Source organism: Eulemur rufifrons, chromosome 28 (assembly GCF_041146395.1).
Source record: "Eulemur rufifrons isolate Redbay chromosome 28, OSU_ERuf_1, whole genome shotgun sequence".
Taxonomy (NCBI): domain Eukaryota; kingdom Metazoa; phylum Chordata; class Mammalia; order Primates; family Lemuridae; genus Eulemur; species Eulemur rufifrons.
In genome coordinates, this window is record NC_091010.1 from 43740835 (window position 1) to 43768798 (window position 27964).

At 37.5% G+C, this 27964-nt stretch overlaps 1 protein-coding gene across 3 annotated transcripts; it reads right to left on the reverse strand.

Moving 5' to 3' along the window:
- Positions 1-117: 117 nt before the first annotated feature.
- Positions 118-27934, reverse strand: TCTN3 (tectonic family member 3). Of its 3 annotated transcripts, XM_069460350.1 has the most exons (14): positions 27645-27934; positions 27344-27467; positions 26929-27047; positions 22842-22969; positions 22506-22614; positions 22305-22420; positions 21756-21791; positions 21114-21194; positions 20167-20292; positions 19208-19315; positions 18681-18775; positions 18226-18379; positions 17163-17300; positions 118-988 (listed from the first exon to the last, which is right to left on the reverse strand). In XM_069460350.1, exons 1-14 carry the CDS (start codon positions 27898-27900, stop codon positions 761-763), a joined length of 1818 nt encoding a protein of 605 aa, XP_069316451.1. In that variant the 5' UTR covers positions 27901-27934; the 3' UTR covers positions 118-760. The 3 variants fall into 3 exon arrangements, with proteins under 3 accessions (XP_069316451.1, XP_069316452.1, XP_069316453.1); XM_069460351.1 differs by lacking the exon at positions 21114-21194 and having other exon boundaries at positions 18681-18760; XM_069460352.1 differs by lacking the exons at positions 20167-20292; positions 21114-21194; positions 22506-22614; positions 22842-22969.
- Between the last annotated feature and the right edge of the window lie 30 nt (positions 27935-27964).

Genomic DNA, 27964 nt, shown 5'->3' on the forward strand with positions numbered 1-27964 from the left:
TAAATGCTATCATACTATTTATGAAAATTTTCTTTTTTTTTTTAAACCTCACACACATAGAAAAATAATCAGGAGGCAGATCACAGGTCAGTGAACCTCTGCCATGCTGCTGGAATCAGTACAACAAAGATCTCAATCAGTTTTGTTTCTCATCACCACAATGGAGGGAAGGAAAGAGCAGAAATAAATGGCAGAGTCACTTGCTAGTAGAAAAGGGAGCTGGGATTCCACATTTATTTTAGAAACTGAGTATAAAGAATTGCTTTCCTCACTCATGCCAGGGCAAAGGCTGTGGCCAGACTTTGGCAAAGAAACCAGACAAAATATACAGCCAGAAGTTTTCTGTCCTAAACAGTCAGTTCTTCTTAAATCCAGAGGACAGTGGGAGCATGTTCCTCTTTTTCCTGGGCCCACCTGTACCTAGGGTAGATGGATGAAGATCTTGCAAACCTTAGGTTAGGCATAACACAACCAGAAGGGCTGGAGGAAAGCTCTTTGCCTTCCTGGCTTAAGAAACAGAGAACCTAATTTGTACCATGTTGCCTGCAGACCCCTAAACAGAGAGCTATGATGAATAAAATATTTTTATTGCTTTTCTAAAGTACCTTCTTTCATATACAAAGATTCCTTCAGTTGGGTCTTCTGTTATCCTAAATGCTTTCCTCTGGTCATAAGCAGGTGAGGATCTGTTTAGCCAAGATAAGTAGGCTGCCTCAGAGCTTCCCATAGGGAAAACTGAAATATGATTATTGTCTTTTCTTCACTTAGTCTCTAGATTGAGAACTCCAAGTAGTAAGAGGCACAGGATAAGGATGGGAGGGACTGAGCCTTTTTGAGAGTCTATTCCTCTGCTGAATGCCACTTTGAAGGGAAAGAAGAAGTCGAATGGCAATTTCCAGTCCATTCTGGGTTGGCCCCCTGGAGGCTCTGGCTTCTGGGTAATGTCCACAAAGTTCACAAGAGTTGTCAAAGGTGCTTCTTGGGAATCCTACAGGAAGAAAGTCAATGAGAGGTCAGTGCCTGTTGCCCATTCGTATAGCCCTCTAACTTAGATGTTATTATCATTTTCTCTGAAGAAAGACCAAAACCAAATTGTTATAAACAAGACAGCCTTTATCTCATATTGGCCCTAAGTGGTTCTCTTTCAATGAGACACAAGGAAATGAATTTCTTAGCAACAGTCCATGACAGGTATAACTGTGAGCAGTTATACCTACCTAAACACTGACTCAAGCTTCCCCCAAGTTGGGAAGGTGTCTGAAATCAGAGAGGCCAGATGGTAAAATGGCTGCTGTTATGTGCTTAGCAACTCTACTCTATCGGGTCTCAGAAGGCTCCAGGCTCTGAAACAGAATATGTGTATAAACGAAAGTAGTAGTGGCAATTCTATTCTTTCTTAAATTGCAGAGAGAAAGGTAACTCATAGATTCTCAGGCTTAGAAAGGATCCTGCCAACCACCCGCCAATTCAAGTCAAACAAAATAGATGTTCCCATGAGAAGGGAACTCGTCAGGCTGACTCAAGTATCTGATCTAACACACGCAGCTTTTGGTAGAGATGGTCATAGCCTGATGACATCAAGCACTGGAATCATGTTTATCTAAAGTGAATTCCCTTCGTTCTGACTCTGAGCTCACCAAGCAAACTTCAGATTAAAATTTGACAGTAAATAACTGTCTTGTTGAACCGAAATGAGGATTTTCTCCATTCGCATTCCTTCATTCTGATGCCCTTATTATCTGTTGTGTTCTTTGGCAACAGTAAGCACCAGGCTCTGGGAAGATAATTTTGCCTGGAATAACCCTTCTAGGGCCCGTTATTTGTTTATTTTTTAAATGGGTGTGGAGCCAGTGCTGTGATAATCTTGCATATTAACCCTTTGAATTCTTTTTTTAAAAAGTGAAGCTCACGAGGGACTGGGTATAGAACTAATGTAACTTCTGAGGTGCTGAAAGAACCATATACATTACAAGGATGGCCAACCTGGGCGGAAGCTGCCAAGGGAATCTTGACAGCCAGGCATCAAAGACTGGCTGAGACTAATCAGACAAAGCAAATGGATATTACTTAAGTAATAAACTTTCTTTAGACTTTTAACTTATAAAAGAATTTACTATTAAGACTTTAATTTCTCCCCAGGAAATTTATAATGAGGAGAGGATATATATTCAATTTTTTGAGCAAATCTTTGCAGGTGACATTATTGAAGTATGTTAATATTATTATTTAATCTCATCATAGAATGCCTGATGAGCTGTACTGGCTGGGATAGCTAGCAATACTCTGGGATGGGAAATAGAATAGGTAATAAATTTTCAGCTTTGGGTTGTGTTGTCTAGGAGTTGATTTAATTAATGTGCTATTCCGATTCATTTCAGAACCTTTAAGAGAAGGGCAATTTTGAAACTGCCCACTAGCAGTCCCAGGAGAATACCCAAAGGGGCTGGGGTTGGAATTAGGGTAGTGGTCTCATGATGGAAGAGTGTAGTATTGCATCAGGAAGCCCACTGCTACACATCCAACCCATATCTACCTACCTAGCATTAATTAGTATTAAAACTGACATTTTAATCTCTTTCTGACTCCTTTTAATTGGTTTCAGATTTAGGCAAGGAAAATAACAGTGTTACTGGCCTCCTCAAACTGCCAAATCAGGGAATTTCTAGAGCTTTGAGGTCAGCCTATACCCAGAACTGACCTATCTAAGATAACTATGAGCCCAAGAAGTCATTCTTTAGGTCCATGTCTCCTCAAGTATGTATCTTTAAGTCTATAGGGGTGTTTCACTGGCTGGGAAATCCCACATGACAAAAGCTGTTTGGACAGAGTTGTTCTTTCAGCCTCACCTAGAATATGTGGTCATCAAGAGCTACTACTAGACTTGATTTTAAGACAGTGCAGACATGTCTTCTCCCTCTATATCTCAAAACCATTCCAACCCAACAAGAAATAGATACAAAAACTCTATCTCCACTGAAATGAGAAGATATCATAATATGTGAAAACAGAAAGCAGATGGAGGCAAAGTTTCCCAGAGGGAAAAAAAGCCAAACTTGAAAGTCTTCAGAGAATAGAAGCAAGCAGATTTTCTCTGTAGAACCTTGAAAAACTCAGTAATAGGAGATAACAAGGAGGCAGGGATGATGTAGGCATGGAAAATGGTTACTGAATGATATCCCCTCAGTGCAATCAGATAACTATCCCTTTCCCACCTCAACAAAAGAATAAACAACATAAGCCAGAGAAATTCTGGACTCAGGGACATTGGACATAGAGAAAGACAGAGTGAGGCATGAAACTAAACACAGAGGGATTACTCTGGATGAAATCCCTTCTTTTATCCAGCTCTAAAATACTTGCAAATTGTCTTATACCCATACCCTTCAGTCAGGAGATTGGAGGTTCTTCTTTGGAAAAAATTAATACTCTTGGCAAAGGCACAAAGATACTAACTGCCCTGCAGTGAAGGCCACAAGTCAGTAAGTGTCACCCATGATCACAGAGCTTCAATCAGCTTAATAGCTTTTTCTTATTTTGGATAGAAAGCTGGACAGACTGACTAACATGGAGGGAAAGCTTTTCACATTGAAGAGAAAAACTGTGCCAAATGAATTGAATAAACTCCAAGGAAACAGACAATGAAAGATGAAGATGCAAAGTTGTTAATATCTTCAAAGATATATAAGAAAAAGATATTATAAAAAGAAATAGAGAATAAGAAGGAGTTTAAGTATTAAAATGTGATAGTCAACATAAAAAATGAGTAGAAAGGTTAAAAGGTAAAGTTGAGAATCTCTTCTAGGAAGAACAAAAGCATAAGGAGATAGACAATGAGAGACAAGAAAAAAAATCAGAAAATCAATCTAGCATCCCTTTAACAGATTAATAGGAATTTCAAAAAGAGAGATCAGAGAAAACAATGCAGAGGAAATTATTAGCCATGTAGTAATAATTGAAATTTCTCAGAACTGAGTTTCCAGTGTAAAAAAATCCCATGAATTGTTTGGTATAATGAATGAGGAAAATGTAAGGCTAGTGGCGGGCACCCCTCCCCTCCCTAATGGGAAAAAGCAAAAGCCCAAGAGACCTGCCGAGAACAATGCCTGCTAGGCCCAGCTGAGTTAAAAGAATAACCACACCTGATGATTACCCTGACAAGGGTCTCGGCTCCTGGAGTCCGTCACGGTTCCTGGAGTCCACCCATATCACCAGCCCCTCCTATTTCTGCACACCTGCCCTAAAACTGCAACAGAAAGTTCCTTGCTCTCCCTGCCATAAATCTTTCCACCAAAGAAACCCCCACCCCCAGCCCTAAAAAAACATATAAACCCACTCAGACTTCTGGGCGGTGTGACTTTTCAGGTCTCTCTCTCTCTCTCTCTCCCCCCCCCCCAGGACTTAGGAACCTCGCCCAGGTCCCTCTCTATTGGGACTCGTTACCCCCACCCGGGAGCGCTCCAATGAAGCCTCTTTACTTATCCCTTTCAACTCTGCTCCTCTTTCTTTCTCTGGCGCCGGCCAATCCAAAAAACCTTACAGAAAAGACCTAGCCAAAGCATAATGTTGTGGAAAGTTCAGACTGCTAGGAATAAAAAGATCTTAAAATAGTGTCTGAATAGCAGTATTGGAAACTAGAAGACAATGGAAAATTGCCTATAAAACTGTGAGTGAAAATAAGTCTCGTAAGGCTGGTGGCTGGCACCCCCTCCCCTCCCTAATGAAAAAAGAAGCAGCCCACGAGACCTGCTGAGAACAATGCCTGCTAGGCCCAGCTGAGTTAAAAGAATAACCACACCTGATGGTTACCATGACAAGGGTCTCAGCTCTGGGAGTCAGTCACGGTTCCTGGAGTCCACCCATACCACCAGCCCCTCCTATTTCTGCACACCTGCCCTAAAACTGCAACAGAAAATTCCTTGCTCTCCCCGCCATAAATCTTTCCGCCAAGGAAACTCCCACCCCCAGCCCTAAAAAACATATCTAAACCCACTCAAAACTTCTGGGGGTGCGACTTCTCAGGTCTCTCTCTCTCCCCCCCCCCCCCCACCCTGGGACCTGGGAACCTCGCCCGGGTCCCTCTCTTGGGACTCGTTACCCCCACCCAGGAGCACTCCAATAAAGCATCTTTACTTATCCCTTTCAACTCTGCTCCTCTTTCTTTCTCTGGCGCCGGCCAATCCAAAAAAACCTTACAGTTTTCAATCTAGAATTTTATATGTAGCCAAATGACCAATTAGGCATGATGATGATGATGATGGTTGAATGAGTTATCTTCAGACATAGGAACTAAAGAACATATATCTTTTCCCAAACAAGTTATCAGAATTTGAGCTCCACCAAAACAAGAGATTAGACCAAGAAAAAGGAAGAAGTAGGGTCTAGTAAACAGTGAATCTAACATAAGCAGGAAGAACTTCTAAGATGGCAGTAAAGGAAGGTCCCATGACAATTGCTGGGCAGCAACCAGACCAGGGGTGGGGAACCTGTTGTCTTAAGGCCACATGTGGCCTTCTAGGTCCTTAAGTGCGGCCTTTTGACTGAATCCAAATTTCACAGAATAAATCCTTTTATTTTTGTTAATACATTTTTGTCTTTTATATTTTTATTTTTAAAATGAACATATTTAAAATATCAAAGAATAAAACAAATTTCAATGAAATAATCCTCCCAGATTGACTGGCACAATTAGAACATTAGTAAGCCATAAGGGCTAAATTGATGGCTGCTACGCTCATGATTTAGTTCTAACTTCCCCTACCCGACTGGCGCTACTAACTGCACAAGGCGAGAGTTTATGGAAGTTGAGTAAGCCAGTCTGTTATCAGCTTTGGACAACAGTGCACTGTGTTTCTGTTTGAAGTGGAATTTGTGAATAGTTGCACAGCTCGACAGTATTTTTTAGTTCAGTCTGCTTAACAGCCCGTCATGTCAAAGAAGGTCAAGAGAACACTGAAGGAAGAAAACAGATTTTTTAATGAGGATTGGGAATTGCAATATGATCTTGTTTCTGCTAAAGATAAGATGACTTGCTTGCTTTGTGATACTGCAATATCAACATTAAAGAAATTCAATGCTCATCAGCATTATAACATTTATAAGGACCACAAATATTTTAAATCAGAAGGAGAGGCATGAAAGGTTGTATTGCAGAAATTAAAAGATGAAAAGCAAAAGCAAAGACAATTCTTTCAACCAGCCATAAGACCTGGAAATAATGCCACGAAAGCAACTTATGAAGTCGTTTATAAACTCTGGAAAAAAGGGAAGCCATTCAGTGATGTAGAAATTGTGAAAGAAAGCATTGTTGAAGTTGTAGAATGTTGGGACCCTGATAACATTCCCAAGTACAAACAACTGCCTCTTTCAAGGAGAACCGTAACTGATCGGCAGCATTCATTAGCCTTCAACTTAACAGAACAACTTCATGTAATACTTCAAAAGGGAAATATATATTATTCAATTGCTTTGGATGAATCAACTGATACTACTGACTTGGCACAGGTTTTATACTTCATTTAGGTCATAATAGAAGATTTCCTTTGCTATACAGAGACTTACTTGCTTTAAGCACTCTTGCGAACAGAACACGGGGAATAGATATTTTCAACAACTTTCAAGATATATGTTGTGAAGTTGGACTGAATTTGGTAAATTTAGCAAATGTGTGCAGACAGTGCACCTTCTATGACAGGAAAACATGAAGGGTTTATTGCACTGATGAAAAAAGTATTAACAGATCCAGCTGCTCTCATTTCTTTTCATTGTATCTTGCATCAGCAAAATCTCTGTGCTAAAGCTACTATTTTAAGTGACATTTTGCAAGAAGTATTGTTAACTATATTTGTGCAAATGCATTGTCAGTTTCACAAAGTTAAACAGTGAGGTACCAGTGTGGATTTGCCATATCATTCTAAAGTGCGTTGGCTATTGCAGGGACAGGTGTTAGCCAAAATTTTATCTCTGTGAAAACAGATAGTTAAATTTTATGAAGAACAGAATCAGTAATGTGAATTATTGAAAGAATATTTCTATAGGAATGCAGCATTTCCGTGTGACATCATGTCAAATCAAAACAATTTGAATATTTCTTTGCAAGGTAAAACCAAGTCTGTATATGATATGTGGCACAAAAAATCCAAGGATTTCAAAAAAACCTATCTTTTTTCAAAACACTTCTTCTTCAAAAGGAACTTTTGGATGAACATTTTCCCTGGTTAGCCAAGGTCATTGATGAGCAAGATGATATTATATGCAAATCATTTGGAGAATACACAGCTATAATACAGTTATAGACCTATTAATGGGAGAATATATGAAAAGTTCAGTGACTTTGAGAATCTTGACATCACACTCAAATCGGCATTTCACCCTCACCTAGTTGATATCACCAAGGCACCTAAAGAACTACACATGGAATTGATTGAGCTCTCAGGAGATGACATTTTAAAGTCATTGTTTGATGCCGAGAAAGATCCAATTGAAATATGGAAAAATGCAGAATACCCATGCCTTTGGCAACATGCCCGAAAAATGACTTCTTGCTTTTCAACCACTGTGAATCTGCATTTTCCTACCTAACCCAAATCAAGATGCCCTTAAGGTCACAGATGACTGATACTCATATAGAGTATGAGTATGACTGAAACTGCGGACCTCCATGTTGCAACCAAATATTCAAATACTTTCTAACAAAAAGCAGACACAACAAAGTCTTTAAAAGGTTAGTTAACTTTAAAATTAACAAATAGTTTTCATTTTTTGAAATTATTAAGTACATAATGGTTATATTTTTACAAAATAATATACATCTTTGAGTATATCTAATTGGAATTTCTTGAATACGGTCTTATTTGATTAATTAATGTGGACTTCCAACATGAAAAGGTTCCCCAACCCTGAACTAGATCATATTATATCAGGTTACGGAGGTCTCCATGAAGAAACTATGTAGGAAACCATGTAGGAAAAAGTGAAGAAACTATGTAGGAAAAAGTGGCACTGATAGAGTATATGGCAAGTTCAACTATTTGGAAAACTGCATTAAGAGAAATTTTACAGCTATTGGAGAGAGTGAGAAGTCTTAGCCATTATCTCAAAGAAAACTAACAATGAAATATGAGGTAATTATTGATCTCAGGGAAAATAAAAAGTTTCACAAAAATTGAACTACTTGGCTCAGCATGAATATTTACATAATCATAATGAAACACTGAATAATGACAATAAAATATTTTGATGGAACTACATTGGGAAAGTGGTAGGAGGGATATGAGGATAATAATGGAGCTGAACTCATCTATGAAAATAGGAAGTCAATACGTTCTCTCTAAAACTGATGATTTAAGAGATAACTAAGTGCCTGATAGCACAATAGGGTGACTACAGTTAACAACAATCTATTGTATATTTCAAAATAGCCAGAAGAGAAGATTTGAAATGTTCTCAACACAAAGAAATGATAAATGTTCATGGTGATAGATATCCTACACACCCTGATTTGATCTGTATACATTGTATGCATTTATGAAAACATCACATGTACCCCATAAATATGTATAATTATTATGTATAAATAAAAATTTTTTTTTAATTTAAAAAAGAGACAACTAAGTATACATACTGCTTAGAAATCAAGGTAAATACCAAAAGAAACAGATAAAAGAGTTAAACAGGTAATTTCTGAAGAGTAGGATGATGAGGGAGGACATTTTTTAAAACATCCTCTTTTCTGGCATTTTGACTTTAAAAAATTTATGTATGTAGGTATTATTATTTTTTTAGAGACAGGGTTTTGCTGTGTCACCTAGGCTGTGATCCTTCCACCTCAGCCTCCTGAGTAGCTGGGACTACAGGCATGCACCACTGTGCCTGGCTAATTATTTAAATTTTCTTGTAGAGAGGGGGTCTCACTACATTGCCCAGGCTAGTCTTGAACTCCTGTCCTCAAGCAATCTTCCCACCTTGGCCTCCCAAAGTGCTGGGATTATAGGCGTGGGCCACTGTGTCTGACCATGTATGTATTATTTTGATAAATTAGACAATTATAAAATAATTTGATCAATTATACAATTATCTAGCATCAGCCCAATCTGCAAGGGTACTAAAATATAAAGTAGGCTTCACAGTCCCAACAACTTTTGTCATCCCAACCCAAGGCAAGGGAGCTGGGCTTTCATGTTACTGCACACTTAAGTCACTGGCTAAGGGCCATCTGATCTGGGAGGGTATATTCCCAGATACCTTACAGGCATAGTGGGCTCTAGTAAACAAAACAAAACAAAACAAAACAGGAAGAAAGTCTCAGGCATGCCTACCAAAAAAGGAGAGGGGAGAGGATAAGAAATACAAGGGTGGGCCAGGTGTGGTGGCTCAGGCCTGTAATCCTAGCACTCTGGGAGGCCGAGGCGGGTGGATTGCTCGAAGTCAGGAGTTCAAGACCAGCCTGAGCAAGCGCGAGACCCCGTCTCTACTAAAAAATAGAAAGAAATTATCTGGCCAACTAAAAATATATATAGAAAAAAAATTAGCCAGGCACGGCAGCACATGCCTGGAGTCCCAGCTACTTGGGAGGCTGAGGCAGAAGGATTGCTTAAGCCCAGAAGTTTGAGGTTGCTATAAGCTAGGCTGATGCCACGGCACTCACTCTAGCCCGGGCAACAGAGCGAGACTTTGTCTCAAAAAAAAAAAAAAAAAAAAAAAAAGAAAAAGAAAAAGAAATACAAGGGTTACTGCAAAGAGCAAAATTACATTTGGGGACAATCATCAGGGAATCTTTTATAAGATATAAAAGAACTGGATGACATGTCCAAATTAAAAACCTCTCCATCATCCTTTACTCCTTCCTCCTCAACCTCCACATTTAAGCAAATTAAGTCTTAACCTGCAGAATCCCTAAACCTGAATTCTGCCTACTTCTCACAGCCCTTAGCTGGTTTTCTACAGCGGTGTTAGAATAGGTTAGAACTGTTCTAACTTCACCTCAGTACTGCCTCACACTTTCCAGAGCTGATGTCTATCTTTACCACTTTGTACCTAGCTCCAGGCATGGTACTTGGCACAGAATAAGCAGTCAATAAGGATTTTTCTTTCTTTTTTAACAAATGAGTAGAGGTATTTTTGGAGATAGGAAACTAATAAAAAGTAACAAGAGATAATAAATTCCAAGGTAGGAAGTATGTTGTAGCTACTTAACAGCAACTATAGACCTATTTGACCCCTTATTCTTCCCACTACACTGTAATTAGGATCCCTAATGGGTGGGCTTAGTTAATTTCATCTACATATTTATTAAAAAATATTTCAAGTGAAATGCTTACCCTTCATTTATTAAAAAAAATTCCCAGTATAATTGTATGGAGGTTTGGAACAAATGCAGCGTATGCAGTAGACAGTCCAATTAAAAGGAACTTGAATTTCACTTACCAGGTCACTGGATAATAGTGAATGTTACTGACCCATTTTAGAATTTGAGTTTTAGTACCACATGAAGAATAAAGGTTTTTGAGTTATGTTCAATGTGTTATATTTTAATTTTGAAGTCTAAAGTTTTTCTATTTATGTTTTTAAAGTTTTTTAAAGGCAAAATGAGAGAATTCACTGTTTAGCGTGTGTATCAAGAGCATTGGAGAAGAAAACTCCCTCAAAGTCTGGTTATCTCATTTCTTTCGTCAGGACAGACAAAAGACACATAGCCCAGTCAGCACATTTCTTTCACTATGGATCCAGTTCTGTTAGGTATGGTTGACTTAATTTATTTCTACTTTAAGCTATAATATTTCACAATGTTTACTTCAGAAATTACCACCAACAATTTTAACTCTTTGTAAAGTTTGGGGGATTAATTTGCTTCAATTCAATTTACAGTGCAGCAAAATTCTTTGTTCCAAAATAAGATTGACTTTGTACCAACATGAAGAGTTTGAATTTTTAAGCTTTATTTGGCTTTGGTAATAAGGAGTACATACAATATATTACATCTGTATAATCACAATTTTTAAACTATTATATGTTAATCCCCTATGTCAAATGATTACAAATGGAAACTATTGTTATTAAAGAAAAAGCTATGTGTTTTTGTAGCTACATTCAGACTATGCACTAGAATAAATTCAAGTGTGTAACTCATTGTTGAGCTGTAAGAGTTCTTTATGCTATACAAGAATTTTGTCAGATCCATGTATTGCAAATCTTTCCCCCTAGTTAATGGTTTTCCTTTTCCCTTTTCTTAAATGTCTTTTTGTTTGGTTTTATTATTTTTATTAAGGTATAATTTATAAACAATATATTTATATGTATAAATATATACCTTAAGTGTTTAGTTCAATGAGTTTTGCCAATTATATATGCATATAGCCAATATTCCAAACAAGATCTGGAATATGTCTATCATTTCATAGTTCCTTTAGGTCTCTTTCCAGTCTATTCCCTGTCCTTCTCCCAGAAAAAACTACTTTCTGCTTTTTATCACTAAAGATTAGTTTTCCTTGTTCTTATACTTCATATAAATGGAATCATACAGTATATTTTGTATGTGTGTTTGGCTTGTTTCACTCAAGATAAACATTTTTGAGATTCATCCATGTTGTTTTGTGTACCAGTAATTCATTGTTTTATTGCTGAATAGTATTCCATTATGTGTATGTACCATAATTTGCCCACTCTCCTCATGATGGATACTTGGGTTGTTTCTGGGTTTGTTAATGAGGCTGCTATGAACTTTCCTGTGCAAGCCTTTTTGGGGGTATATATTTTAATTTCTCTTGGGTAAATAACTAGGAGTAAAATTGCTGAGTCATAGAGAAGATGCATTTGTAAAATTTAAGACCAAGTGGTTGTACCATTTTTCATTCCCACTAGCAATGTATGAGAATGCCAGTTGTTCTACATTCTTGGAACATGATTGTTAGTCTTTTTTGATTTTTAGCTATTCTAATGGGCATGAAGTAGTATCTTGTGGTTTTAATTTGCATCTAATGATTAATGATGCTGAATAGTTTTTTACATTTATCGACCATTTGTTATCTGTTCCTTTTGCCCATTTTTAGTTTTTTTGTCATTGTATTATTTATTTGTAGGAGTTCTTTTTATATTCTAGGTGAGTCTTTTGTTAGATAATGTATTGAGAAATATTTTCTCCTGACCTAGCCTGCCTTTTCATTTTCCTAATGGTATCTTTTGTTGAGCAGAGATTTTTAATTTTGATAAAGTCCCATTTATCAACTTTTTTTTTTTTTTTTTGAGACAGAGTCTCACTCTATTGCCCAGGCTAGAGTGCCATGGCATTAGCCTGCCTCACAGCAACCTCAAACTCCTGGGCTCAAGCAATCCTACTGCCTCAGCCTCCCGAGTAGCTGGGACTACAGGCATGCACCACCATGCCCGGCTAATTTTTTATATACATATTTTTAGTTGTCCAGCTAATTCTTTCTATTTTTTTTTTTTAGTAGAGACAGGGTCTTGCTCTTGCTCCGGCTGGTCCTGAACTCCTGAGCTCAAAGGATCCTTCCACCTCGGCCTCCCAAAGAGCTAGGATTATAGGCATGAGCCACCACGCCCGGCCATATTTATTAACTTTTTAAATTCTTATGGTTAATGATTTTTGTTTCTTGTCTAAGAAATCTTTGCCTACTTCAAATTTGTAAAGATAGTCTCCTGTTTCTTTTAGAAGCTTTATAACTCTGGATTTTATGTATTGGTCTATGATTTTCGTGTACGGAGTAAGACAGGAATCAGAATTCATTCCTCCCCCCATAATATGTTTAGCTAGTAGTTCCAGTTTTATCCAGTTGTTTCAGCACCAACTGTTAAAATTTTTTTTTTCCTTTTCCCATTGAATTGATGTGATTTGTGAATCTAGTTTTGGACTCTCTCTTCTGTCCTTATACCAGAGTACCACAATGTCTGAGATTTAGAGTAAGTCTTAAAATCAAGTACTGTATATCCTCCAATTTTGTTCTTTTTCAAAATTGTTTTGGCTCTTCTAAGTCCTTTGCATTTCCATGTAAATTTTAGAATCAGCTTGTCAATTTCTACAAAAATGCATGCTAGGATTTTATTGGGTTTGCATTGAATCTACAGATCCATTTGAGGATAGACATTGTAATGTCGAGTCTTCTCCATGAACCATTCATTTAGGCCCCTTTCATTTCTCTCAGTAATGTCTTGTAGTGAAGAGGTCTTTCATTCTTTCTGCTAAATTGTTTCTGAGTAATTTGTTTTTTCATGGTATTGTAAGTGAAACTGAATAAAATCATCTCTGAATAACATCTAGTTATTTTTACGTTTCCTAATGACTTTAATTTTATAAAAGCAGTAAATTATAAAGAGTTACAGAATACAGATAAGAAAAAAATAAGAAATAAAAGCACCTTATTTCCATCACTAAGAATACCACTATTAATATCTATTACCTTTGTTTATACATATAGATATCCGTATGTGCATTTTTAACCATATGAGATCATAAGTCTGTTTTGTAATCTGCTTAAAAAAAAAAAACAGCCTCTAGCTTTTCATGTCAATATTTTTTATCTAAAATACAGTCCATATTCAAGTTTCTTCAACTCTTTTAAAATGTGCTTTACAGTTGTTTGTTCACATCAGACTCCTATCCAAAACCATGAACTGTATTTATTATATATATTATACAAATCTCTTTTAATTTAATATTATCAGATGTGGTGATTTCTATTATGATGATTAGAACTTATTTTCCTATAAATCATATTATAAAGGCCCATGTAAAGGTAAGTTTTCCTCAAGTAACTCCATTTTTTTCTTAGGGACAAATGTATTCATATTTGAGGGAGAAGCCAATGAAAATCTTTAAATTTTCTCACTTATTTTAAAGATGTAAATGAAGCCACTAATTTTCAAATGAGTCATTGAAAATGAATATGTTAAAGCTGCTACCCCCAAACTCTGAGGCTGCAGACCTATACCGGTCTGTGGTCTATTAGGAACGGGGCCACACAGCAGGAGGTGAGCAGCTGCGAGCTTGGAACACTTCATCTGTATTCACAGCATCACTGCCTAACCTCTGGCACCCCCTACTGCTGGCTGTGGAAAAATTGTCTTCCATGAAACCAGTCCCTGGTGCCAAAAAGGTTGGGAACCACTGTGTTAAAGAATAAATGTGGTTGAACATCATGTATTAGCAAGAGATCTTAAGTGGTTATGTATTTTAACATGGAACACTGAGCAAACTTTAAAAAGTTCTTTAAAAAAAAGAGGTAATAAAATATTAAAAAACACAATAAGCTAGGTCAATTTCTTCTATACTGGCCGTTAAGAAAAGGAACCACAGAAGGGGGCAAAGTACTTCTACAGTCTAATAATTCATTAGGAGATAGAGGCAAACAGTAGCTGATTGATCCTTGAAAAAGAAAGACTTTAGTGACAGAAACTTTACTGACTGTCACAACAATCAAGTCCACTGCTGGTGCTACTGTTGTCTCTTCTCAGAAGAGAGGTCAGTTGGTGTCCTCCAAGACACAACAGAAAAGAGAAACAGAATGCTTTCCTAGCCCTTTCTCTGATAGCAATTATTTCTAAAATCTAATGTTGAATTATTTTGTTTAGTGTTCCTTATCTTTCCTCAAATACTGCCCTGTTTAATAATGAGATTGTGGCATAGGTTCTTAGCCTGGCTTCAAGAACCTAATAAATCCTTTGAAATTATATAAGGAACGTTGTATGTCTGCATTTTTCTAGTAAGTCAATAATGTTTAACAAATTCTGTCAATGGGGTCCATAAAATTTAAGACCCACTAAGACACCCAGGTAGCTAGATTGGCAGTTTTTCTAGTGTATGCTATTTGATTGAGGTATAAAACATAGCTAACTTTCAATTATAATCAATAAAAGATACTTATTAAAACAATATAAGTAGCTTTGGAATATCATCAAAGATATATCCTCTATAAGTGTTTTTGCATGGAGGTAGAGAGTGGAAAAAAAGATAACAGAGACTGGGAAGAGTAAATGAAGGAATTGGGGGAGGATAAAAAGAAGCGGGTTAAAGGTAGTACAAACATACAGTAAGATAGAAGGAATCAATTCAATGTTTGATAGCAGAGTAGTATAACTATACTTAATAAAAATGAATTGTGCTTGGGTGATGGATACCCTGAATACCGTGACTTGATCACTATATATTATATACATGTAAGAAAATTTCTCATACACTCCATAAATTTACAGAAATTAAAAAAAAAAACTGTTTTTCAAATTGTAAACTGCAACCCATTAGTGGGTTGTGTCTAGCATTTAAAAAAAAAACCAAAAATAGCATAAACTAGAATAGAATAGAAAATATCACAGAGTACACTGCATATAGTAAAGGCATTGTTCTGTAGAACTTTTCTTTCCATTTTATATATATGTGTGTTGTAAACCGGGCCATGATGTAAAATAAATTTCTTATCATGGGAGATAGCCAACAAAAGTTGAAAAACAGTGCTCTAATATCTGCTTTTTTCTTTTCTATTTTGCCTCATAACTTCTTTATATACCACTTCTATGGAAGCTTGGGGCCAAAAAAGTTATGATGATAAAAATAATAATGATATAAAGAACAATACTTACTGAATATTCACTATGTGCTAGGAGCTGTGCTAAATGTTTTACTTTTATGATCTCATTTAATCTGTACAATTCAATGAGTATTATTAACTTCCATTTCATAGAAAAGAAAACTTAGATTTACAGAAGTAAAATAACTTGATATAGACACAGGCCATCTGACTCAAAGCCATGCTGACTGCATAAACTGCAGGCAATGGGCCTCCTCAATCTCAAGAGCAGATGATTCACTTGGTGATAAACAAGAATTAAATATTATAATTTTAGAAAGGTTTAAAGCCTTGGTCCTGTGATGATGCTACATCGTTCTTTATACTCATTGTTTTGGTTTTAATTGATACAGAATACTCTGCAAAATTAGTTGTTTCTTCCTAGAGATATATTTTATTTTTTGAAATTAAAAAAAAGTTTATATGCGGAAAAGAGATATAATTTATTTTATTAACCCCCAAACTTAAAAGATTCCTTTAAAGGCCCAATTAGTATAAAATTACAAGTAGCAGAGTACCATGTAAATGAATGCTATTTACCTTCAGGGGTTTGTTGTGAGAATTCAATACTTAACAAAAAACACTGATAAAAAATACTATCAGTACCTGTCATATAGCAAATGTTCAATAAACATTAAGCTATTATATTAATAATTATCATACAAAATGATAGGAAAGTCTATACAGTTTTTTGCTTAAGTTTTCCCCTACTTTATAGTTAGTCCTTGGAAACTAGCCAAAAATTATGCTCCTTTACTTTTTAATCAATTAATTAATTTTAATTTTTTTTTTGAGGTAGGATCTTGCTCTGTTGCCTGGGATAGAGTGCAGTGGTGTCATCACAGCTCACCACAACCTCAAACTCTTGGGCTTAAGCAATCCTTCTGCCTCAGCCTCCCGAGTAGCTAGGACTACAGGTGCACACCATCATACCCGGCTAATTTTTCTATGTTTAACAGAGACAGCATTTCGCTCTTGCTCAGCCTGGTCTTGAATTCCTGATCTCAAGTGATCCTTCCACCTTGGCCTCCCAGAGTTTTAGGATTACAGGCATGAGCCACCGTGCCCAGCCAAAACTGTTCATTTAATGGAGCACATACAACCAGTAATTGGTGACTACAAATACAACAGCAGTAACTTTAATTGCAATCAACAAACTCAGACAATCTTTTTCAAAAAATTTTTTTCTATACCCCAAGTCATCAAGCAATCAGAGACTCTCATAAGTGTGTGACTGTCACATCGAACACACATTTATGGAAAATGTTTTCTGCAGTTGAATCAATCAGTATAGTAATAATGGTAGGATTATTTAAAAGAAATTAACCTATAACCTGAGGTAAGGAAATAAAAAAAAAAAAAACAACTGGTAAAAATGAGATATAGGTTGTATTCATGACAGCATGTTAATTTCAGTGACCAAGCAGGGAGGACAGACTTGAAAATTAACTGTGTCGGCTTACTCTGAACAACATTGGTTTGGCAACATAAATTGTCTTTCAGAAGATAAAAGATAATCTGGTTATCAAATGGTGACAATACAATCTAGGCTTTGCAAGGCTTAGTGGTCTTTTATGAGCCATGACTTACCTCTACAGACTGGCATTGGTATAGGAATCGGGCTGCTGACACATGAGCTTGTGGGTTGGACTGGAGCCCTATAAATGCCCATAATACCTGAATCTCCAAGGAAACCGGTATGAAACAGCAGGAAGTACAGTTCTTAGCCTGCAGAAGGATAAAGAAGCATCTGCTTGAATTGCCTGATGGTTGCCTATAGTCAATCACTATGCATTAAATAGTCATAGCTTCTTAAAAATATTATACAATAGAGAAGGCTTAAAGGAAGAACACAGAAGTTCACAATAGACTATATTATTATTCTTGATCTTAAAGAAATGATGATTAAAAGCAAATTTGGATAGGGAGATGGCATATAAAACGGTATGCAACTAGAGCAGCACATGATGCCATGGAGGGACGTTCACTAATTAATCTATAGTTACTGAGCATCTTCTGTATACCAGGTATGCGGGAGGCACTGGCTTTCAGCAGGCAACTCGGCTACAGTAAAGGGTTTGAACATAGGAACAGTGAAAGGTTAAAGAAGAGAACACCTAAGGGTCAGATTATGAAATCCATCCAAGTAGTCTGTTTTGAAGGCATAAGAGAGCCTCAAAAGTTTCCAGAATAGAAACATGATATAATAAATCAGTATTCTACGAAGATTAATTGCAAGATCCATATAGCAGGATACACCATTCTATATGGTTTCAATTTTTAACTGGATAATGTATTTTAATGTACAAATACAAATTTTTATGAGAACAGAAAGAATCTGTTGTTCTTATATAACCTCATGAAAGAACCTGTGCTGACCAAATAAATATTCGAGAATATTTGAAATATATGGTGTGATTTTGAACCACAGACAATCTCTAGAATTTCTACTACAATTTTTTTTCTAAGTAAGGAAAATAAGTTCGGCATAAACCTACTCTGAAATAATGACTTCAAATGGGCATGATTTCTTACATTTTTCCTTCTATGACAAACATATTATCTATGGAGACAAGGCTGGTTTTAACTTTACTAACCATAATTTACAAAGGGAGAAAATACACTTCAAGAGAAAGTGTATTTCTCTCCTTACCGAAACACTGCAGCTCCTGCGGAGGATCCTGGTCCACCCTCCTTTCTGGGCTGGGTCAGCATTACCAAAGATGGCAATATGCTCTGGTCTCAGCCTTCCATGGAGAGTCTGATAAATCTCCTGCTGCAAGTGGCTGCAGTTCGCTGTCTTCACCCTGTAATTAAACACCATGGAGGCTGAAGTCCAATGCTAACATAACAATGCAACTGTATTAGTGCTGTATGTTAATCCAAACACCAGAAATATTATAAAATAGATTGGAGGAAGTAATCCTTAGTAGATATTAAGGACTGTCAGAAAACTTAGCAGTATTAACACTATTTAGATTAAAAGACTATTTCTAACTATAATAGCATTCTCTGAACGATCATTTAAAACATAAAAGTTATCATATCAATATATTCCCTATAAGCTGAAACAAAATTGTAGGAAATCATATAGAAGCAAAAACTTACCTGAGCTTGCATCCAGACACTGCATTCACTCCAAATTGTACTTCATGTCTCTTAACAGAGCAAGTCCCATTACCCTGGCTCTGCAAAAGGGTCATCTAAGGTGGAAAAGTGATGGTCAAGGAGATAATGGAAAAAAAGTAGGCAAGATTGGAAAATTTATGGTCTTTATTTTCCCTTAACACTATTTACATTTTATTAATATATTGTTCAAGTAAAAAATTTGTGTTTTCCTCCAGTAATTAAAAAACCAGAGACAATTACTGTTTTTCCAAAATGGTTAACCATATATCAGTATATAAATATCTCATTAAAACAAACAAAAATCAGCCCAACCCTCACCTTTGGCCAGTCTAATGTAAGTTTTAAAGGCTTTGGTGGCATCAACATTTAAGAACATAATGTAGTCATAATATGGAAAAGACAGTGCTGAATACCTAAAAAAATGGGGGAACTTTTGAGAATTGGAAAATCTAAAAGATCAGCTTATCATTAGGCTACAAGAGGCTACCCAGCTCCAAAAAGGATACTGAGTAACTTATATCACCAGTTAGAGCCAAGAGTGGTTTCCCAACAATATAGCCAGGATTCCCACTTCTAGGACCAGTATGAGAGGCAGCTGTGCTCTGTTGAAAAGCCTGCAGAACGAGTGAAGAGAAGTCATTTATGGAGAAAAGCATGCTTTGCCACCTTCCACTGCTTGGCTTCCTATTCTTTCTTAAGGCAATGTAATAAGCGAGCTACCATGAACGATCTGGCTTCTTTCCACAGTGTAGCATTTTGCAGAAATCTCTACTCCAGTATTTTACTTTTTTTATTCACTAAAATAAATCATCAGTGATCTGAATATTGAAATTCACTATATGCCACTTTTATCAAGGATCTATCAAAAATACCTTAACCCTGTTTCTAAAAATTTATTAGCAATTTAGGGCTATGTTGAGCCTGGCTAAAATCAGAGGAATTTAAATGTAACTTAAAAAAAATATATTTTAGTTAACTATAGATGTTCCAGAGATGAGTTCTGACAGACACAGGACTTGGATGATCACCTGAAGGTAGAGTTGAGAAGAATTCTGCTGGGTTCAAAAAGAGGAAAGAAGCAGAAGAAAGCCAAATGGTGGTGATCAAGACTGGAAACTTAAGTGGGAAATGAATAAAATTCTGAATATGAGAAAACCTAAAGAATTTCTGTGGATGTTGGTTGAGTTTATGATTCAAAACAACTATTTAAACAAAGAGTTTTGATTTGAGATTGAAGTCCTGCTTGTTGGACCACACAGAGAATCAGAGAAAATGTTAACAAACATTTGTTGAATACCTGTAACTTGTAGTTAAATTATGAAATATTAAATGTTGAGGCACTAATCAACAGATTGAATTAGGGCTTCATATTCTTATTCTATTTCACATGGATTACAGAAGCAGGGGAACTATTTCTAACCCAATATTTCTTCCCTTCTCAATCCCCTATGAAGGGGATTCTAACCCTGAAGTGAATGATGAAGTGTTGCTGTAAGGAAGGGCTTGGCTCCACAGTCAGGCTGGTTTGTTCAAAACTGACAGAGACTTTCTGAATTCCAAAAGTCCCATTGGTCTCTATCTCATAGGTGACCTGAAATGCAAAACAATAATCAATTAATGAAAACAGTTATTGGGCCAATTATGTTAAGGATAGATTTTCTGTTTTTAAGAGTTTATTGTAACTGAATGAGGGAGACTAAAAAAGTAATATTAAAAACGCCAAACACAAATACCATGAAACGATAAAGATGACTTCGTATTACATTTTCCTATGGAGAATAAACTAGATAAAGCTCTTTGAAAGGGTTCATGGAGGAGCTGTCTTTATGGTAAGAATTGAAAAGGAAGAAAAGTTTTGATTGTGGGTAGAGGAGGGCAAGTAGAAACAGAGACAGAAGTGAGCATGGAACAGAAACTTGGTTTACTTGGCTCTCATAATGTCTGAGGATGAAAGTCACAAGTAATTGAAGGTAACCTTAAATTTCTCAGCACAGTCTTTAAAAGGATGCTTTAAGATAATTCTTGCTTTTTTAGGTTTGATCAATTAGAAGAGAGAGAATAGAGGAAGAGAAGCTGAATTTTCAGACTTTCAGATGATACTGACTATGTCAATGAAGAAAGTGCGGTCAGTCAGTAAGAACTGGTAAAAGGCTATATGTGGGCAAAGGAGGAAGAGTCAGAAATAATTCTAATGTTCTGGTCCTGAAATACCAGAGGATGGAGGATGGTGGCAATGGAAATGACTAAACCATGGTAGGGAAAAAGATGATGGGCTCAATTTTTGACATGTTAAATTTCAGGTAAGGCACAAAAATTTAGGTGGGGTCAGCCTGGTACTTAACAGACGATGAGGTACCTCTGGTAATGCTGATTGATATACATCAATCTAGAATCTGAGGTCAGCATCCCTACCTGGGAAACAACATTCTGACAAGTGTTTCCAGCCAACACAGGAGGACCAGCCTGTGAGACAAGTGTTATAGGAACCTGGAACTAGCAAAGGAAAGAAGGAGGTCAACAAAATTGAAAGCAGTATTTTCTCTTCTTGCTAGATATTGTACTAAAATGAGTATTTTCCCTTCCCGCTGACCATCCATTTTCTCTCTCTCTTCATCCACTGACAGCCTACAATTTAAATTCAAAGGTCTTTCTAACCAATACTTCTCAAAACTTTTTTCTCAAAACACTAATTCTATTAGATATAAAATAACGGTTTCATGGCCAAATAAGTTTTAGAAATACTGTATTCAATATTGTCCCCTTAGAGATTAACAAGGCCCTCTAGCAAATTAAAGGCTCTAAGAAGCCTACCCTAAATATAGTTTATTTACCCCAATATATTCCAAACTTATCTAACACCTTATAAATCCTTATTTCATGAGGCTGTTAATGGTATAGAACATACTTGCAAAAACACTGTTTTAGATCCATATTTAACTGTTTGCAATATCACGCTTACATTTATCTTTTACTATTACAGCCTGGACTGAAATCGCCTCAGATGAAAATGAGCCAAATATTCTTTTTCCTTTTTCCAGATAAACAGCATCATACCTCCATATTCTGCAGATCAGTCATACCTCTTGGAACCTAGAATAAGAGACCAGCAGGGACATGAGTGCATATATCTCACAGAAAATTACCAGGAGCTTGTGGTTTTATATTACTATCAACAGGCTTTGGTTTTGGGGGAAAATCAATACATTAGAATGATTTGCTTCCTCTCTTCCACCTGACTCTTCCTTACACTAAAATGCCAGGGAGTGGAGAGGTAGACGGGAGGGTGGATAGACTGTGATGCCCACCTACCTTGACAGCTCTGCTGAACAGCAAAAACAAGAAGTTTGGTGCAATCGTGAGATGTTATCCCCTCCCGCTCTCCTAAGCCAGTCCTATTAGCAAGAGAGGTGATGATCCTAGCCATATATCCCTAATTCTTTAATCTGTCTTCAGATGATAGAGTTTCTAGGCCCTCTGACTTTTATGTAGTTCTTGGGGATTGTGACTTCCAGTTTAATGCTCTTTCCACAACCCACAACAATTGGAAGCATGTTGACTTCAAATCCACAGCGGTGACAGAGTAAGAATAGAATGAGCACCCACCTTCAAGACTGTGAAGTCATAGTAAGAGGCAGCGTTGAGGGCTGAATCCAAGGTACAGCTACTTGCCAGGTTCTTGAGGAAACGCGTGCAGGTTGTAGTTTTGCTCTCTAGGAAACCTTAGAACACAAAGAATTAAGAGAGTGGGAATGAAAAAGCCTATTGTAAATTGAGCAAAAAGGCTGGTACTTGTGCCCTGCTCACCTGCAGGGTTGCCCTCAGCACAGAATCCTCCAGCTCCAAGTCCTGCAGGCTGTCTCAGCAAGCTTATTACAGACCACTGGGGGAAGTAAGTAAGAATGGGGTCCCCAGCCTGAATAAAATATAGGAAAAATTTATTCGTAGTGAGATTGGACTGAACTACACCAGAAAAGGAAAAAGCAGAAACAGCTTGTTTACAGGGACAGCACTGCTCTCCAAAGAGCCGACAATGGTTTATCTAGCTGCAGGGAGGTACCACAAAGATAGCTTGTCAATTGTCTGGTCTGCTCTGAGAGGAAAACCCAAAACGAACAATCCCATCCCCTTTCCCAGGCTCACCCTGTAAAAAGCTGATGGTGACTGGGTTTGAAATGCTGAAATGAATGATTCGTCTCCAAACTCTGCAGCCAGGGCCTGGAAGTTGGTTGCATTAACCTTTTGGAGCTTCTGGAAATAGTTTAATTTTGCTGTAATGTTTTTAAAAGAAAAAGCATTTAGATAAAAGAAAAATATGTATTTTAAAATATCTGGCATGCCAAATAACTAATTTTTAAAAATATTTTCATTGAAGCATAATATATATAAAGTGTACAAATATACTCAAGTGTAAACTCAAAAAAATTTTACGAATTTATATACTTGTATTACCACCACTCAGATCAAGTTATAGACCATTTTCCCTGAAGGTTCCCAATCAACACTCCATCTCCAGAGATAACAATTCTGATAGCAATCTGTTAACTAAATCATCGTTTTAGTATTAAGATCTAAGAATATGGTCAATGAATGCCAGTCAGTTCCAAGTCTCTGATGGCCACAAATGTGTATGACTAGCAATTTGTGATGAAAATAGTAAGCTCAATAATGCTCATATTTGCCCCACACTGAATGAGTCTCTGATACAACAAAATGGTACTGTTTCCTTAGGAATATGACAAAATTAGAGACTGTTTGATCTGTCCTCCCCAAATCTTTCTGTTTCCTCTAAACTTCAACTGACAGTCCTAATAATAATGTTTCCATCTCTCAAGTTTATGGATTTGTTGTATTTTATTCCTTTCACCTTATAATTCCTACATTCAAGATTTCAGATTCCTCAAAAGGGTACTTTCTGTGACAGTTCTATAATTTCTATTATAGCAATGTATAAATCTATCCAGGCTTCTGTAGCCATCTCTTCTTCTTTTTTTTAAATACTTTTAATACCTTTTTTTTTTTTTTTTTTTGTACAGCTAACACCTTGATTTCATGTAGCCATCTCTTTATGGCACTTCAGAACCAGGACAGAGATGTGGGAAAAGGGCCCTGGTGCTCTCCCCTGCCCAGAAGATGGCAGGTCATAGACGACACTGTCTACTACTCCAACTCTTCTGCTAACTTGAAAAAACATAGCAGAAATGTGTCCCATGTTAATTTCATTCCTCATATAATTATGGTCATGTGGACAGAGTCAAAAGGTTACAAGACCTGCATCATTGAAAGCTAACGAGCATTCCACATTATATAAGGTTGACCTTGATCCTCCGTGATCATATCTTAATTATTTGACTTTTCAGCTTTCTGATACAGCATGAAATAAATGAACACACCTCTCAATTCTGGGGCCTTTCAGACTACTCATTCTCTATACATCTTCTAGATCCTTGATACTCAAAGTGAGGTGCATAGATTAGCAGCCCCAGCATCATCTAGGAAGCTTGTCAGAAATACAGACTCTCAGGCCTCCAAACCTACTAACATGAGTCAAAACCTGCATGTTAACAAGATCTCCATGGGATGTACATGCGTATTAGAGTTTGAGAAGCATTGCTCTGAAACAGGTGATGCTGATGCTGCTGGTCCATGGGCCAACTTCTACCTCTGATCTGAAATCTTCGAAATCTGAAGCATCCAAGAGCTGCTTTACCTTTTTCTTCAGAACTCATACCCTGAAAACCACATGGAAGAGATATTTACCTCATATATAATGCAGTTATTTATATCTTTATGAATGAAGAAAACTTAAAGTTAAGCTAAGGAAGAAGATGCACTGAGATGGCAAATATCTATCTGGCTATTTTTTTATGGCTTAAAAATGAATATGAGAAGGTTAACATTATGTCATTCACTTCAGTGAAGAGATATTGGTGGTAGTGGTAATAAGTGTAGACTAAGGAGAATTCTTGCCTAAAATTTCTACCATGATACGTGATATAGTATATTAATACTTAACAGAGCTTAAAGGTATTTAGATTTAGATTGGTACAATTTCAGATGTGAAAAGAAGCCTCGAGACCATCTGACCCAATTTCATTAGGAAATTTGGATCCTCACAGGTAAAAGAGTAGCAAACGGCCACAGAGGTAGGAGTAGATTGCAGAACTTCTGATTCCTGGTCTAAGTTTTTCCCTACTTCATCATGCTATACATACTTTGACTAAAAACATCCTTTATTGATGATCATTATCAGTAGATATGATATTAAGCACTGTGGGAAAACAAAGATATGATCCATCATCTCAAGGTGCTGACAATTTACCTGGAGAGACATGATGTTCACATAAACTGATAGCAATACAAGGAATCCTGTAAGTTCCAAGGGAGTGATTCAAACAATAAATGCCTCAGAACTTCCAAGGATGGGATCACTTCCAACAGGTGAGCAAGAAAAGACTTACAGAAGAGCTAGGGATTTGAAAATGCAAAGATAAAGAGGAACATTTGAGTCAAGGAGAAAAGCAAATACAAACTTGGGAAAAATGCGAGGCATATCTTGAGGACAATGAGTAGATAAGTTTGGCCAAAGTAGAGGGTCAATGTACAGAGTAACGGGAGAAGAGCCTGGAAAGCTAAGTTGGATCAAATATGACGGCACCTCGACTGGCAAGCTAAAGAAGCTGGATGTTATTCTATAGGTAGCGGGAAGTCATTGGAGGTTTCTGAATAAGGAAGCAATATAATGCGATGTTATGGAAAGATTAACCTAGTAAAGTGATTCTCCATGGTTGTGTGTATTGTGTGTGTATGCTATGTGTGTATGTGTGACAGAAGTAGGCAAATAACCAGAACCAAAGGGAAGCTTTTTTTTTTTTTTTTTTTCATACTAAGCTTGAATCTACTCCCAACCCTCATTCAGGGACAGTTCACTGATGTAATGATTCACTGTTACTACTGGAAGTGGCCATATTTCTCAGGTGTTGTAGGGGGAAAGAAAGTTCAGATCTACTGGTCCAGAAGCAGTGAACAGGATCATATGGGAGGCAGCAGTGGGGATTAAAAGCAGGGAGCACCAGTTGGGTCTACCTCAATAGCTCTGGAGCGTGATCATAATAAGGCTGGATTCAAAAGATAGTAGAAGGTTTGGAAAGGAAGGGGCAGCCTTACCTTAAATTGAAGTATTCACCTTGCTCCCTTTACCCTCTTACAACCTAAAAGGCCACAAGGCTTCTGACAAATGCTCTCAAGTTCAAATGCCCCTCAAACCAAAAATTGATGCTTTTCTGAGATGAATATAGTTTTTCAATTTCTTCTCTAACAATGAGGTGAAATCAGGGTGACTTGACTTTCAGGATGAAAGGAACATTTAAGTCTACTTTGTGCAGGAACATTGCTTCATAGACATTAAAAAAGATATGTTAGCTTCATATCTTTAGAAAAGTTATAGCTATCAAGAGCAAACTTCTAAGTCCATTAAAAAACTCCAGTAATAACCATCTCTCATCTTTATTGCATTCTATAGTTACAGAGCACTTTCACCTTCAGGGCCAGTGATATTATTTCACACTTTACAGTTGAAGAAATGAGCTTGGAAATGCTAAGGGATTTGCTCAAGTATGTACAGCTGGTAAGAAAATGGCAGGACTGAGATCCTAGTAGTCTAATGTTCCTTCTCCTGTGCTTTTGCCTTATGAAATAAAAACAAGGTTGGCGCAGACTCATTTGTTAAAGATGTTCATTCAAGTATTATTTGGTGTCTACTATGTGTCCAGCAATGGGGATTCAGTGAGTGTCCTCATGCAGATTGTAGCAAGTGGGTGATGTTGTCTATCTGTGATTATCTAAACTAAGAGGGATGATTAAAAGAGGTGGGCACTGCCCGTAACACCGAAGAAGAGGGCTGAGGCTGGGCATCCTCAGGGAACATCAGGAAGAACACCTGCAGTAGTATGAGCTGTAGGGTGCATATGGGGCAGTAGAGACTGCCGAGTGTCCAGGACTGAAATTAAAGTTCTGTATAAGTTTTCTGATCCACAGCCAATAGGGCATAGGAAATTGCACATATTCAGTAATAAGAGACAGAGAGAAGAGGTAGAAAGAGGGGTAGAGGTTCAAAGGACAAAAAAAAAAAAAAACTTTAAAAAAAGAAAGAAATGGAAAAAAGGCCAGAGAAGAAGTTAATTCTCAATAAATGTTAGACAATAAGAACAACCAACATGTTTCCACTTACAGTTGTTCACATGGACACAAAACTGCCTAATTCCATTTGAATCCATGAAAACTCTTGAAGGAAACGGGGAATTACTCCTGAAGATAAGAGAGTTGTCTACACACACCCAGCTTGAAGATCTGTGAGGAAACAGAAAGATACATTAGAAGTGGCGGGGTAGGTCTAAAGAAGAGGGCTCCACGGATGGCTCAAGAAAGGACTCCTTGAGCTGCTACAGGACAACACGAAGGTCCTATTCTATTAGACAGCCCTGCTCTAGAGAATCAGAAAAGGCCATTTCTGGGAAAAAACAAGGGAATGTCCTAGCAGTGGAAATGGGGGTGGGAGGCACGAAGGCTAACTTTTCCTACTTCTAAATATTACCCATTCAAGGGCCCAAACGCTTTTAGGATTCAGCCTGCACGCAGAAGCTCACCTTACGCTGCCAGGAAGGCAGAAGGAGAAAACTGTCCTCGGATGGAGAAGATAGCAGTCCCTGTCGCAGCAGCAATTTATATCGCAGGCACCAGGAGTCAAGTCACAGACACAGATCGGTAAGACTATGAAAGTACAACATAAAGTAGAACGAACGGGATGAGGATCCCCAAGTTCTTCCACGTGCTAATTCCCCCTCTTCCGACAGCCCCATTCTTAGTTTTGTGGCAATTCAGCTTTGTTCACAGAATTTTAGATCTGAGAAGTAAGTAGTTTCCACCTCCCACAACCCCTTCTCTCACCTGGGAAACGTTCCACGGTTCTATTCCTAGGCGCCGAGGAGGCCACGACAGTAGGGCCCACAGTAGAGATCCCAAGCACGTCCGGGGGAGTTGCAGCCCCCTCCGAGGAGGACTGGACGGTCTCGCCCAGCGTCCCTGACCCCAGGTCCGAAGAGGTGGGCACTGCACCTGATGCGGAGGAAGAGGGCTGAGGCTGGGCATTCTCGGGAAACATCAGGAAGAACACCTGCAGTAGCACGAGCTGCGGGCTGCACATGGGGCAGTAGAGACTTCTGAGGGTCCTACTTGGACCTCTGCGGTCTCTAGATGCGTTGCTAGAG

Excerpts from the sequence above, each read along its gene's own strand:
- TCTN3 (XM_069460350.1), bottom strand. The coding sequence starts at position 27,900 with ATGTGCAGCCCGCAGCTCGTGCTACTGCAGGTGTTCTTCCTGATGTTT. Across the intron at positions 19,316-20,166 it reads ACTTCATCATTCACTTCAGG|GCTTTTCAACAGAGCACAGC; the intron begins GTTAGAATCCCC and ends CTCGTTCTGCAG. Across the intron at positions 989-17,162 it reads ACCAATGCCAGTCTGTAGAG|GATTCCCAAGAAGCACCTTT; the intron begins GTAAGTCATGGC and ends TTCTTCCTGTAG.